General features: G+C 45.6%; 1 protein-coding gene across 1 annotated transcript; it reads right to left on the bottom strand.

Annotated features, from left to right (window-relative positions):
* Positions 1-308: 308 nt before the first annotated feature.
* On the bottom strand, positions 309-12,821 carry LOC138801577 (E3 ubiquitin/ISG15 ligase TRIM25-like). Its single transcript, XM_069984556.1, has 7 exons — positions 12,674-12,821; positions 10,134-11,149; positions 7,347-7,429; positions 5,893-6,018; positions 4,959-5,037; positions 2,754-2,825; positions 309-1,908 (listed from the first exon to the last, which is right to left on the bottom strand). Coding segments are annotated over exons 1-7 (1,650 nt in total). The 5' UTR covers positions 12,676-12,821; the 3' UTR covers positions 309-1,636.
* Between the last annotated feature and the right edge of the window lie 39 nt (positions 12,822-12,860).

Below are 12,860 nucleotides of genomic sequence, written 5' to 3'. Positions count from 1 at the left end.
TCCGGTGGACTGTACAGGAGGAGCACACGCTCACAGAGACATCTCCATATCTCCTGTGGACTGTACAGGAGGAGCACACGCTCACAGAGACATCTCCATTATAGATGAGCGAACCAGGTTCGGGTTCGAGTCGATCCAAACCCGAACGTTCGGCATTTGATTAGCGGGGGCAGCTGAACTTGGATAAAGCTCTAAGGTTGTCTTGAAAACATGGATACAGCCAATGACTATATCCATATTTTCCACATAGCCTTAGGGCTTTATCCAAGTTCAGCAGCCACCGCTAATCAAATGCCGAAAGTTCGGGTTCGGATCGACTCGAGCCTGAGGTTCGCTCATCTCTAATCTCCATATCTCAGGTGGACTGTACAGGAGGAGCACCCCTTCTCAGAGACATCTCCATATCTCCTGTGGACTGTACAGGAGGAGCACCCCCTCGCAGAGACATCTCCTGTGGACTGTACAGGAGGAGCACCCCCTCGCAGAGACATCTCCTGTGGACTGTACAGGAGGAGCACCCCCTCGCAGAGACATCTCCTGTGGACTGTACAGGAGGAGCACCTGCTCGCAGAGACATCTCCATATCTCCTGTGGACTGTACAGGAGGAGCACCCTCTCGCAGAGACATCTCCTGTGGACTGTACAGGAGGAGCACCCCCTCGCAGAGACATCTCCTGTGGACTGTACAGGAGGAGCACCTGCTCGCAGAGACATCTCCATATCTCCTGTGGACTGTACAGGAGGAGCACCCTCTCGCAGAGACATCTCCTGTGGACTGTACAGGAGCACCCCCTCGCAGAGACATCTCCTGTGGACTGTACAGGAGGAGCACCCCCTCGCAGAGACATCTCCATATCTCCTGTGGTCTGTACAGGAGGAGCACCCCCTCGCAGAGACATCTCCATATCTCCTGTGGTCTGTACAGGAGGAGCACCCCCTCGCAGAGACATCTCCATATCTCCTGTGGTCTGTACAGGAGGAGCACCCGCTCGCAGAGACATCTCCATATCCAGTGTGGACTGTACAGGAGGAGCACCCCCTCACAGAGACATCTCCATATCTCCTGTGGTCTGTACAGGAGGAGCACCCGCTCGCAGAGACATCTCCATATCCAGTGTGGACTGTACAGGAGGAGCACCCGCTCGCAGAAACATCTCCATATCTCCTGTGGACTGTACAGGAGGAGCTCCTGCTCGCAGAGACATCGCCATATCTCCGGTGGACTGTACAGGAGGAGCTCCTGCTCGCAGAGACATCTCCATATCTCATGTGGACTGTACAGGAGGAGCTCCTGCTCGCAGAGACATCTCCATATCTCCTGTGGACTGTACAGGAGGAGCACCCGCTCGCAGAAACCTCTCCATATCTCCTGTGGACTGTACAGGAGGGGCTCCTGCTCGCAGAGATATCTCCATATCTCCCCTGGACTGTACAGGAGGAGCACCCCCTCGCAGAGATATCTCCATATCTCCAGTGGACTGTACAGGAGGAGCACCTGCTCGCAGAGACATCTCTATATCTCCGGTGGACTGTACAGGAGGAGCACCCGCTCATACTTTTCTCTTAGAGCATCATGTAGTCTCTGCCAGGGCTTACACTTGGTGACGGATTCTTGTATTCTCGTTTCAGGAGTATTTTATTTGCAGTCGGGCAGTGAACGCTTCAGGTCCTTTATGAGCGGAGGGTCATTTTCTTGGAGGGTGTCATAGAATTCTTCCTCTGCTCCCTTGTTTTTGATCATGTCGAGTAAAACGTGATTACTTTCTAGACTTGTAAGTTGCTTTGAGATCACTTCCTCTTCGTGTTCATTGATGATGTTCTTTGCTCGTAAGGACAGCAGTATGGGTGACAGGAACCCCAGCCTTCTACACAGGCTTTCATAATTCTTCTGCACGAAATGTTTTGCCTCTGAAAAATAAAAAACAATCTTAGCAGACTTTCAGCAGACTTCTGCCATGTCATAGTGAGAGGTTTTCATTAGTCAGGACTGATTGTCTCTTCTCAGCTGAGCAAGTGGTTTACGGGATCCTATAAATTTAGGGACACTTATCAAATGATACCAACATAAAGTGAACATACTGCATAACGTCTCTGCAGTGACAAGCCGCTCAGCCAATCACTGACCATGGCTCTGTCCTGTGATTGGCTGAACAGCTTGTCACTTCAAAAATGTCTCAGAAATGTCAGTGGCGGCTGTGGAGAGGAGCCAGAAGGGCAGAAGAAAGCCGATCCAACAGGATGGAGGTAAGTATTTCACCTCCTCCTGTCAGGGTAAGTAATCGGGAAAGTGATTGGGTTCCGATCAGTCAATGACAGGTACTTCTCCTTAACTAACTGTCTGACTTCCTTAAACACCATGATTGCTAAGGATAGTGGAGCTTAAGGGGTTAATGACAGGCAGCTGCGTGATTGCGGCTGCCTGTCATTATGGCCTGCTGCAGGGACACTAATATGTGCGCGGCTGATCACATTAAAGCGGCCCCGCACAAATGTAAGCGTCTTCACATCGGGAACATATATATATTCCTGCTGCATGGGGCATCGACAGTAGGAACGTATATATACAGATTTCTGACATGAAGAGGTAAGGCCATCTGATGTGTCACTATGACATAGTAAAAGTTTGATGAAATGATAGCTATCCTTTACCAGAGAAAGTTGCAGCTACTTCTATAGAAATATACTATAAATACTCTGTATTCCTATGTTCTGCTGTAGATTTTGTGCTTCCTGGCAGTGACTGCGGAGGTTACCTGAGACAGGTGGTTGTTCCAGTCTTCTACTTGTGGACTCAGTGATGATTGTCCTGAGTTTATCAAGATATTCTTATGGAAAGACCAACAGAGGAAAGTTACATGCACCATATAAAAAGGAAACACCACTAACATACAGACTATAAATGAGTAAATACACTTTTAGGCTACGTTCACACAGAGCAAAATGAGCGGATTACGCAAGGAAATATTTCCGCCTGAAATCAACTGACGCTGAATTCCGAGCAGAATATAAGCAGAATGTAAGCAGAATCCCTGCGTATTCTGCTAGGAAAGTGTTCAGCTCGTAATCAGCTCTTGACAAATTCAGCGCGGAATACTCGAGGAATCCGCGCTGAATCCGCATGCATTCAGCGCTGAAATTCAGCGAGTATTTGGTGAGTAAACTAGACTATACCAGAACATATACTAGATTCCTCCTCCCCCCCTTTTCCCCATTTCCGCGCTGATTCAGCGAGTAATTTCCGCTTATGTTACGCTTGTATTCCGCGCTGAATACGCTTGTATTCCGCGCTGAAACAGAAAATCAGAGCCCCATTGATTTGTATAGGCTTCCGCTAGCGGAAGAATGAACATGTTCATTCTTCTGGCGGAAAGCGGATTAGTTCAGTGCGGAAATTCCACTGTGTGAACTGCAGAGCAGAATTTCCATTCAACACAATGGAAATTAGCTCCGCACCTATTTTAACGGCTGAAATTTCAGCGCTGATTCAGCGCAGAAATTCAGCTGCTTTTGCTCAGTGGGAACGAGCCCTTAAACACAATAAAATACCACCACAATTTTGAGTGAAAATAAAACTGTGTAAACATGAACAAAAAAAGGTAATTTTTGGGGAAAAGCAGGTGGTAAATAATAACATGTTCATTATTTGGACGGTCATTATTAATTACAGTCCTTATTCTATACAGTGTGTGCACTGACGGACAATTACCCATTGACTTCAATGGAGAGCATTATTATATCTTCACACTGAGCAAACACAGCGGAATTCCGTGGCGGAGCTCTCCACCGTGCTCAGTGTCCCGATGGGAGTGAATGAGAGGGCACGCGCTCCTCCGCTGTTGATAGGAGAGGGGAAGAAGTGGACATGCGTGCGCCCTCTCATTCATTCACAGCAGGACACTGAGCACGGTGGGATTTGCTCAGTGTGAACGGGGCCATATTGTCTAAAACAGAAGAAGAACATGGAACGTGATAAGAAATAAATACTGGGAAGTGAAAAAAATAAAGATGAATCTTACCAGGGTGCTTGTCCCACTGACATGCAGTAAAATAGAAAGTAGTATAGTAAGGTATAGTAGTACAGTAAAAAGAGAACACAGTGAAATCTGAGTGACTGGTCTAGAGATGTGATAGTTAAGCCCCTTTCACACAGCCGTTTAATGTGGACCGAATGCAGAACCATTGATTTCCATGGCCTTTGTATGCGCCAATGCTGTGATTTCTGCTGCAACAGACAAGTCATTGTACGGTCTGTAGTTGCGGCACCTATCGCCTTTTTAAATTAATGGGTGCGTACAAATGCAGACTGTTATGGATACACATCCTAAATCCTGTCCACAACTACGGAGTTTGTTACAGATGTGTGAATCGGGCCTAAGAGACAATTTTTAAAAAAATATTCAAAATATTTTATTAATGCATTAATTGAATGTGTAGTCCAGATTTATAATGTACTTATAATAGGTCAGAATGGGATGATTTAAAAAAAAAAAAAAAAAAATACTCACCTGCTGCTGATCTCTTACCGATGCCAGACTCTGCTGCTGAGCACTTCCTGCACTGGAGCAGTTCACCCCTACAGCCAGTGATTGGTTTGGTGGCCATTGCCTTAGTGTTGAGGGGAGAGCAGGAAGTGTTAAGCAGTGGAAACCAGCAGGACAGACTATTGGCAGCAGGTGAGTATATGTTTTTCCTTTTATCACCCCACACTGAGCCGGGCAGCTATTGGACATTGCGTGTGGTCGTAGTTTCGTCTTCCCGCAATGATCACAACTGGCACCAGAAGGCAGCGCCGGGGAGCAGAACAGTTAAGACTCCCCACTTCCCACACTTTTCAACTCCCCGTGCAACTCTGCTAAAATGTCGAAAAAACTGCCTCTAAATAGGTTAGAATTTTGGAGGGGCACTCATGGGAACCAATGTGTAAAAACGTCCCTGTCTGTAACCTTATGCTTTCTTACCTCTCTGCAGAGAACGTGACCAGATCATAATTCCGGTGTCCTTATCTGTTATACTCAGCTGAATATCCGTATTGATGTCCTATAAAGGAAATACAGGTAACTTACCTGGGTTCAGGGGAGGCGAAAATTCCCCATAATACTAAGATTGGATTTTATTATTTTTTCGGACCCTAAACCTCCCAGTTCACACTACTTGTACAGATTTGGAACTTCCACCTTCAAGGGTTTCTGCATAAATAAGCTCATCTCCACACTGAAGTTTCCAGAATACAATACTTTTGCAGTCCCCACTGATTCTTAATGGTGGGTCATAAAGTATGTGCATGTGGTGTTGGGCAGCCTACGTATGTAAGTGGTTATAGCACATTCAGAAGGGGAAAATCACAAGCTAGATGTTCAGATGTTTTTTAAAAAAATACAAAACCATAAGGATATCTTAAAGGGAATTTGTCTGCACCCGGTCCCTATCTAAAGTGCTGACATTGTGCTATAAGTGACAGCTCACTAGCAGGTTACCTTTGCATTGGGTGTTAGTGGAGGGGACGCTGCACAATTCCATTTCTTGTACTGTAATCAAGTCCCAGAGAGGAGTCGTGGGGAAGCGCTAGTGTCGCACCACCAAAGACAGGAAGCGCATCTCACCGGCGCATGTGTGAACTGTCTGGACTACATGTGCAGCCCTAGACAGCAGCGGCACGAAAATGAAAGGTAGAGTCTGGGTGCTGACAGATTCCCTTTAAATTGAAAGTATAAGTGTATTTATAAGGGAAAAACTTAGTCCCACGAAACCCCTTTAGCACATGTCAGAGAAGATCAGGGCCTTGGCATTTAAGAAAAAACCTGCACGGGAGACATTATTTCTCCTGACACATTTATAGCATCACTGTCGCTGTCAAACATGGCTGCACCCCTATAGTTACCCCGTTGGTCTTACCTCAAGCTCTATCTCTGTCCTGTATGATCCCTGCATAATATATTCACTGCTGTCCATGTCCATAGGAGTCGTCTGGGGAGGTTGACAAACATGGTGAAGTTCATTCCTGATCTCCGTATAAGTATCCTGGAGAGTATGAGAGCAGGTGTGCAGAGGAGATTATATGGGGCAGGTGTGCAGAGTATGTTTCTCAGTTGATACCGCTGTTATCTGGCATTTTTACATCCGTATTATTGCCCCAAGTCCTGGCACCTATCTTCTCCCTCAGTGTCTCCTCTCCTTTGGGAATCTAATGGTGTTAGTTTCCCTTTGAAGGATTAATCCACATTTTTGTGAGGTGATTATCAATTACCGATTAAAGGGGTTGTCCAACAAAAAAAAAATATTTCAAATCAACTGGTGCCAGAAAGTGGCAGAGATTTGTATTTTACTTCTATTAAAAAATCTCAAGTCTTCCAGTACTTATCAGCTTCTGTATGTCCTGCAGGAAGTAGTGTATTCTCTCCAGTGTCACACAGTGCTCTCTGCTGCCACCTCTGTCCAAAGCAGCAGCAAATCCCCATAGAAATCCTCTCCTGCTCTGGACAGTTCCTGACATGGACAGAGGTGGCAGCAGAGAGCACGGTGTCAGAGAGGAAAGAATACTTAACAATTTTGGCAAGACATACAGCAGCCCATAAATTCTGGAAGACTGGAGATTTTTTAGTAGACACTAGTGGCACTAGTTGATTTGAAAGAAAAACATTTTTAGTGAACAACCCCTTTAAGGCTACGATCACACGTTCAGTAGTTTTTTGGGACTGTATATGATGTCTGCAATCGTGACGCAATCCACAAAAAAATCTGTCCCTAATGCCTCCGTAATCCATATTTTTGCAGATCAGCCAAGGAGGGGAAGGGGATAGGTAAAAAAGTTAGAATGGTTTAAAATGATTAGTCATCCATATTTTTTATGGATTTGCGGACATTACAGATGTTTCTGACTTAAGAATTATGAATGAATGAATTTTACACCAGCAATTTTTTGCGGATTACAGATCTATAAACAACAAACAATGCGAACAGCCGAATTGATATCAATGGGCCCTAAATCCACAGACAGCGGATCCACAATTATGCACAAAACTATGCAACGTGCATTTAAAACTTTTTGTTAACACTTTTAGTGGCACTAGGGCATTTGAACGTATGTTGGATCGTACAGTACACTACAGCACCGATGTATAACATTGATTGCATTACTGTCTTATGGTCATGGCTGTAAAATGTTCAGAATGAGGAAAAGAGCGTTAGCTAGACTTTCACCTCAGTCAAATATTAACTTTGCTGCCCTAGCCCTGTGTTTTATTTTTCTGTTCCCCGCAGATTTCTGAATCGGCCGTGCTGATGAATGTGCCATACTTATCTACACTGTTCTTCTTACAATAATCTTTTTTGTGACTTACACGACTCACCTCCTGAATGCTGACGGGGCTTCTCTGTCCATCTGTCTGCCGACTGTAGTTATGGGGAAAGTTTATCTGGATTTTTTTCAAGTCTGAAACACAACAGATGAATGTGATAATATATCATTATTCTACAAGCCGATATCTGCAGTATTTCTATTAGCGCAGGCAGTTGGTTATATGTACAGTATACAGGGCTTAGGTTGAGTAAGGGCCCTATTACATGGAACGATAATCTGCCAAATCGGCCTGATTTGGCTTCATGTAATAAAGACAATGATCAGCTGATGACAACGAAAATCAGATGGTCGTCTCTTTTGTTCCCAACCTAAAATCATCAGCCACCGACTGTGCATCGCTACATGTAATAGTGATGTGCAGCCGACGGTTGATGAATCTGTAGAGAAATAAGTTCATACATACCTGTCCATGCTCCCCAGTGTCTTCCTGGCTTCTCCCTGCTCCACGTACATTTTAAAGCGAATGTACCAAGCGAATCAATGGAGCCGTGTCATAGAGGGGCGGGGTCTCCTCCAACTGTGGGCGGGCCGGCCCACCTCCAGTGCTTCGGCCTTGGCCGGTGCCCAGTAATAGACTGGCGCTGTGCCTAGGTACGGCGCCACGGTTTAAAAAAAAGGACCACGGCACCAGCTTCCGTGCATCGGCTCTGTGGCACATTCGCTTTAAGGCAAGGGCTGCATGGACATCGCTAACAATATATATACACTCACCGGCCGCTTTATTAGGTACACCTGTCCAACTGCACGTTACCACTTAATTTCTAATCAGCCAATCACATGGCGGCAACTCAGTGCATTTAGGCATGTAGACATGGTCAAGACAATCTCCTGCAGTTCAAACCGAGCATCAGTATGGGGAAGAAAGGTGATTTGAGTGCCTTTGAACGTGGTATGGTTGTTGGTGCCAGAAGGGCTGGTCTGAGTATTTCAGAAACTGCTGATCTACTGGGATTTTCACGCACAACCATCTCTAGGGTTTACAGAAAATGGTCCGAAAAAGAAAAAACATCCAGTGAGCGGCAGTTCTGTGGGGGAAATGCCTTGTTGATGCCAGAGGTCAGAGGAGAATGGGCAGACTGGTTCGAGCTGATAGAAAGGCAACAGTGACTCAAATAGCCAACAGTTACAACCAAGGTAGGCAAAAGAGCATCTCTGAACGCACAGTACCTCCAACTTTGAGGCAGATGGGCTACAGCAGCAGAAGACCACTTGTTACTAGCATGGTGTACCTAATAAAGTGGCCGGTGAGTGTATATAGCCCTTGTTGCACAATAGTCGAGCCATGTACTGGGCTTAGTAACTGTACTGATCAGGCCATCTAATATGGCCCTAAGTGTACACTTGAATTATACAAACTGCGCTTGTGTCAAAGAAACCTTTGCACCACAGCTGTTTGTGAAAGTTCGCTTTATGGCCGAACACCAGCCTGTCACTGAATTTATAATCTTCCATTTGGCCCTACAAGTCTAAAATCATGGCGTTTCATTTTTTTTTTTTCTGGTTTCAGCTCCTGATGGAGTTCTGTATGGCTCACAACCCAAACGCTCTCATGAGACACTTCCTGGGATTACGCTCTCACACGGCTCTAATCTCGCTCACCGTCTTTAGCACTTTTCCAATGATATAAACACCCAGTGGTGGAAATGCAATTTCTATACGCAACACATTTATCAGATTTTTTCTGAACGTTTTGCTGACTTTTTATGATGTAACTTTCGCTATGGACTGAGACTTCTGCACCGTCCAGATTGAATCAGTCTGTATTAGGGTGCCTTCACACCTACCGGATCCGCAGCGGATCTCACTTCTGCGGATTCGCAGCGAGATCAGCTGCGGATCCAGTATCATTCACCCCTATGATAGCACATACTCGCAGCGGGATTGACATCCCGCTGCGAGTATGTGCTATCATAGGGGTGAATGATACTGGATCCGCAGCAGATCTCGCTGCGAATCCGCAGAAGTGAGATCCGCTGCGGATCCGGTAGATGTGAAGGCACCCTTACAGTGTTATTTACCATCAGGTAAGGAGGTCATAATTTGGGGTTTAAAGGCTCATCCAGTATAAATAAAGCTTAGACGGGAGATGTCTGACGTGGTGCTGTATTAGAGGAGGCCATGAAATTTTAGGCTAAAGGCAGTAATACATGCAGTATCATGACTTGTGATTATTTGGCACCAAAAAAACTAAAAGTTCATACACATAAACTTATGACTCCTCTGGGACTTTGAGATAACGCCATTGAAGATCGACCTTGTCCGGCTATCTGACTGATTATCCCCAATGGTCTTAACAAAGGTCTTCTGGCGGACAGCTCTGATCCATTGTACTGAACTAGAGTTGTGTGAGTAGGACCAGATCAGGGCAGGTTTCCAAACTCTGAACCTGTGACAGTCAAGATGTATTATGTTGTGACAGCCGTAGTTTATTCCTAGCAGAATGCTGAAGCATCAGTGTTTCTGGACAGGGACTTCTCTATTAACCCTTGACTGTAATAGTTGTAACAATGTTTGTAGTTAAAGCGTTACGGATGGTGTTGGGTTTTACCTGTGAGACCTGCAATCCTGAGATACAGCTGTGAGAAGTGTGTGGTACCCAGCCGGCAAACATCCGACTCCTTCGCTCCATAGACTGGCATTGACAGCTGGGGAGTGAAGCATGTTGCCGCACACTCCACCTGGCTGTATCTCAGGATGAGACCCTGTGTGATCAGTAACAGAGGACATGTCAACATTCAATTGACAGTACCGCTTTAAAAGACTTCATGTGTTTTACCTGTCAGGATGGAAGACAAATGTCCACTAAAGTGAGGTGAGATGAAACCCGTATCTGGAGGAAGCAGATTATTCAGTTCTTCATAATCTATTGCTTCATAAAATTCGTCGCTGTGTATGTCCAGGTCTTGTAAGACAGTCAGTGGATCGGTCGTGTTACACAGCTTCTCCTTGTGCCTCATCTTCCTTGACAGCTCGTCCTTCTTCATTTCCAGGTTCTGGGTGGCATCAGTCAGTAACAGAGACAGCTGCTCTTCCTGCCTGGAGATCTCGCTCAGGACTGTCTTCTCCAGGTCGTCCAGCCGTCTCCGGATGTCTAGAACCAGCCCAGTGACTCTCTCAGCTTCTCCAGCTGCGGTTTCTTGCACTTTTCTCTTGCGCTCCTTGAGACTCTGGATAATTTCCTCAGTCCCATCTCTCTCCTTGGTCAGATTTTCCAGAACATCTCTTAATTTCACCTTCTTTTTCTTAGAAACCACATCCAGCATCATTATCGGGTGTCCCCTGTGTATTCCGCTCAGGGTGCAGGATGTACAAATATATGCAGCGTCCTTGGTGCAGTAATATTCCAGGATCTTCTTGTGGACGGGACATTTCCTGCTATCCAGGGAACCTCTGGGATCTATGAGGACGTGTTCTTCTGACTTGCTGTGAACTCTCAGGTGTTTATCACACAGAGAAGCCTCACACTTCAGGCAGGTTTTAACAGCCGGTACAGGAGAGTCCACACAGTAAGCACAGCAGATGGCGGTGACCTCCTCCTTGTGCGGTTGAATAGACAAGAAATATTCCACTAGACCACACAGACTTGTGTTCCTCTGCAGTGGCGGCTTCTCCAGAAAACGTGCTGTACATTCAGGACAGGAGTAACTTCCAGACCCCTCCTGTGCATTCAGCTTCCTCACAATACACACGTCACAGAAGTTGTGTCCACATGGCCACAGGGTTACTGGATCTGTATAGAGGTCCAGGCATATGGGACAGGTCAGCTTGTCCCTCTGCTCAGCAGCCGCCATCCTGGAAAATGGAAATGGTTTTGCATTATAGGAGGAAGACACATACAGTGGTCATAATAAAAATACTTAGCCTCATATAATAATGTTAAATTATAAAAAGCAAGTGTTCATACTAGACTGTGCACTGACAACCGGTACTGGCTATACTAGACTTTGCACTGACTAGGGGGGGGGGGGGGGCAGCACTTACACTAGACTGTGCACTAACATGGGGGCAGCATATACACTAGACTGTGCACTAACATGGGGCCAGCATATACACTAGACTGTGCACTAACATAGGGGCAGCACTTACACTAGACACACCAACTGCAGCATCTACAGCAATCAATGAGCTGTATACTTCAATTCTATTTACAATGATACTATAGTAATATAATATACATCATATATATATATATATATATATATATATATATATATATATATATACAGTGTATGCATGTACATATACATGTAAACTGTATTTTTATGTAGCACTAGTTATCTGTACAGTATTAGTAATCCCTGTGGCCATTACTGGGCATAGACTGGTGTAAAGGTGACTGCAGTGACTATCACTCCTGGCACATGCACCAAATGGCACAGGACTAATCACGTGGTTATCCGAGTAGTTGTGCCCCATGGTTTCCCTGCACATTCTCCCATGAGCCATGTTTAACTTATTAACCACTTTGTACTATTATGGAAAATGTGGCGCTATAGTGTAAAGCATAGGAGATAACAGAGCAGTAGTTTGAGCGAGACTCTTACAGTTAGGCCTCCTGCACATCAATGTAGTGTTTTTTTCTGACCTGAAGACCACTGATCAGTTGGCAAGGACCGTCTATGGAGTGTCATCTGTGGGCTGCCCCCTAGTCACACACCGTATATAACCCCATAGTAGCAGTATAAGAGCCACAAATCTGGACTGTATAAGGACATATTTTTTGTGGTCCAGGCTCTTGGTAAATGCATGAACCATGGTATCCAGGGTCATGTGCATGGACCCTTACGATAGAATGACACTATCTACAATTGTGGATGGTATACAGATTGTTTATTATGGTGGTGTGTAAGCAGCCTCTGACTCCAGTACAAGTATGCTGTATAAAATAACATGGAATTATAACAAGGCAGCACTGACTATCCGTCCTCCATCATAACAGAGCCCCATCTTCAACCTATACAGAGGGCAACTGCAGGGCGCGGATAGCTCGGAATATATGCTCACCCTGGCAGGGTAGGGATAAGGAAGCGAGGGGGTGTAATGGGACATGCAGGAGAACACCTGAAATCAGGGACTGTCCTGCTGGATCCAGGACTGGTACTGTAATACTGTATATCAGGCATGGGGAAACCCGCAGCAATCCAGCTGTTGCAAAACTACAATTCCCATCATGCCTGGAAAGCCAAAGCGAAGCCGGGAATGTAATTTTGCAACAGCTGGAGGGTCAAAGGTTCCCCATCCCTACTGTATATTCTGCCACATTGCACTTACAGCAAAGAACATAAAAAACACTCTAAGTGAGCTAGATTTACTCACATCCTTACTGACAGCGGTGAAGGTTACATGTCCTGTGTGGTGGACCAGATGCAGCGGTGCTCACTATCCCGCCATTTATGTGTCACCTGCTTAGTCTCCTTGCGTTATGTCCTTATACTACAGCCGATGCAGTTCCTTTCTCTGAAAGAGGATGTAGTATTGCTCTAGTAATGTCCCCCAGCACTCC

Source organism: Dendropsophus ebraccatus, chromosome 9 (assembly GCF_027789765.1).
Source record: "Dendropsophus ebraccatus isolate aDenEbr1 chromosome 9, aDenEbr1.pat, whole genome shotgun sequence".
In the NCBI taxonomy this organism is placed as follows: Eukaryota; Metazoa; Chordata; class Amphibia; order Anura; family Hylidae; genus Dendropsophus; species Dendropsophus ebraccatus.
The sequence above is the reverse complement of the archived record's forward strand: the minus strand, read 5'-3'. Positions and strand labels throughout refer to the sequence as shown.

Coding starts and splice junctions, on each gene's coding strand:
- LOC138801577 (XM_069984556.1), bottom strand. Junction 6,019..7,346: donor GCCCCGTCAGCATTCAGGAG/GTGAGTCGTGTA, acceptor CATACTCTCCAG/GATACTTATACGGAGATCAG. Junction 1,909..2,753: donor GGAACAACCACCTGTCTCAG/GTAACCTCCGCA, acceptor TTTATTTTTCAG/AGGCAAAACATTTCGTGCAG.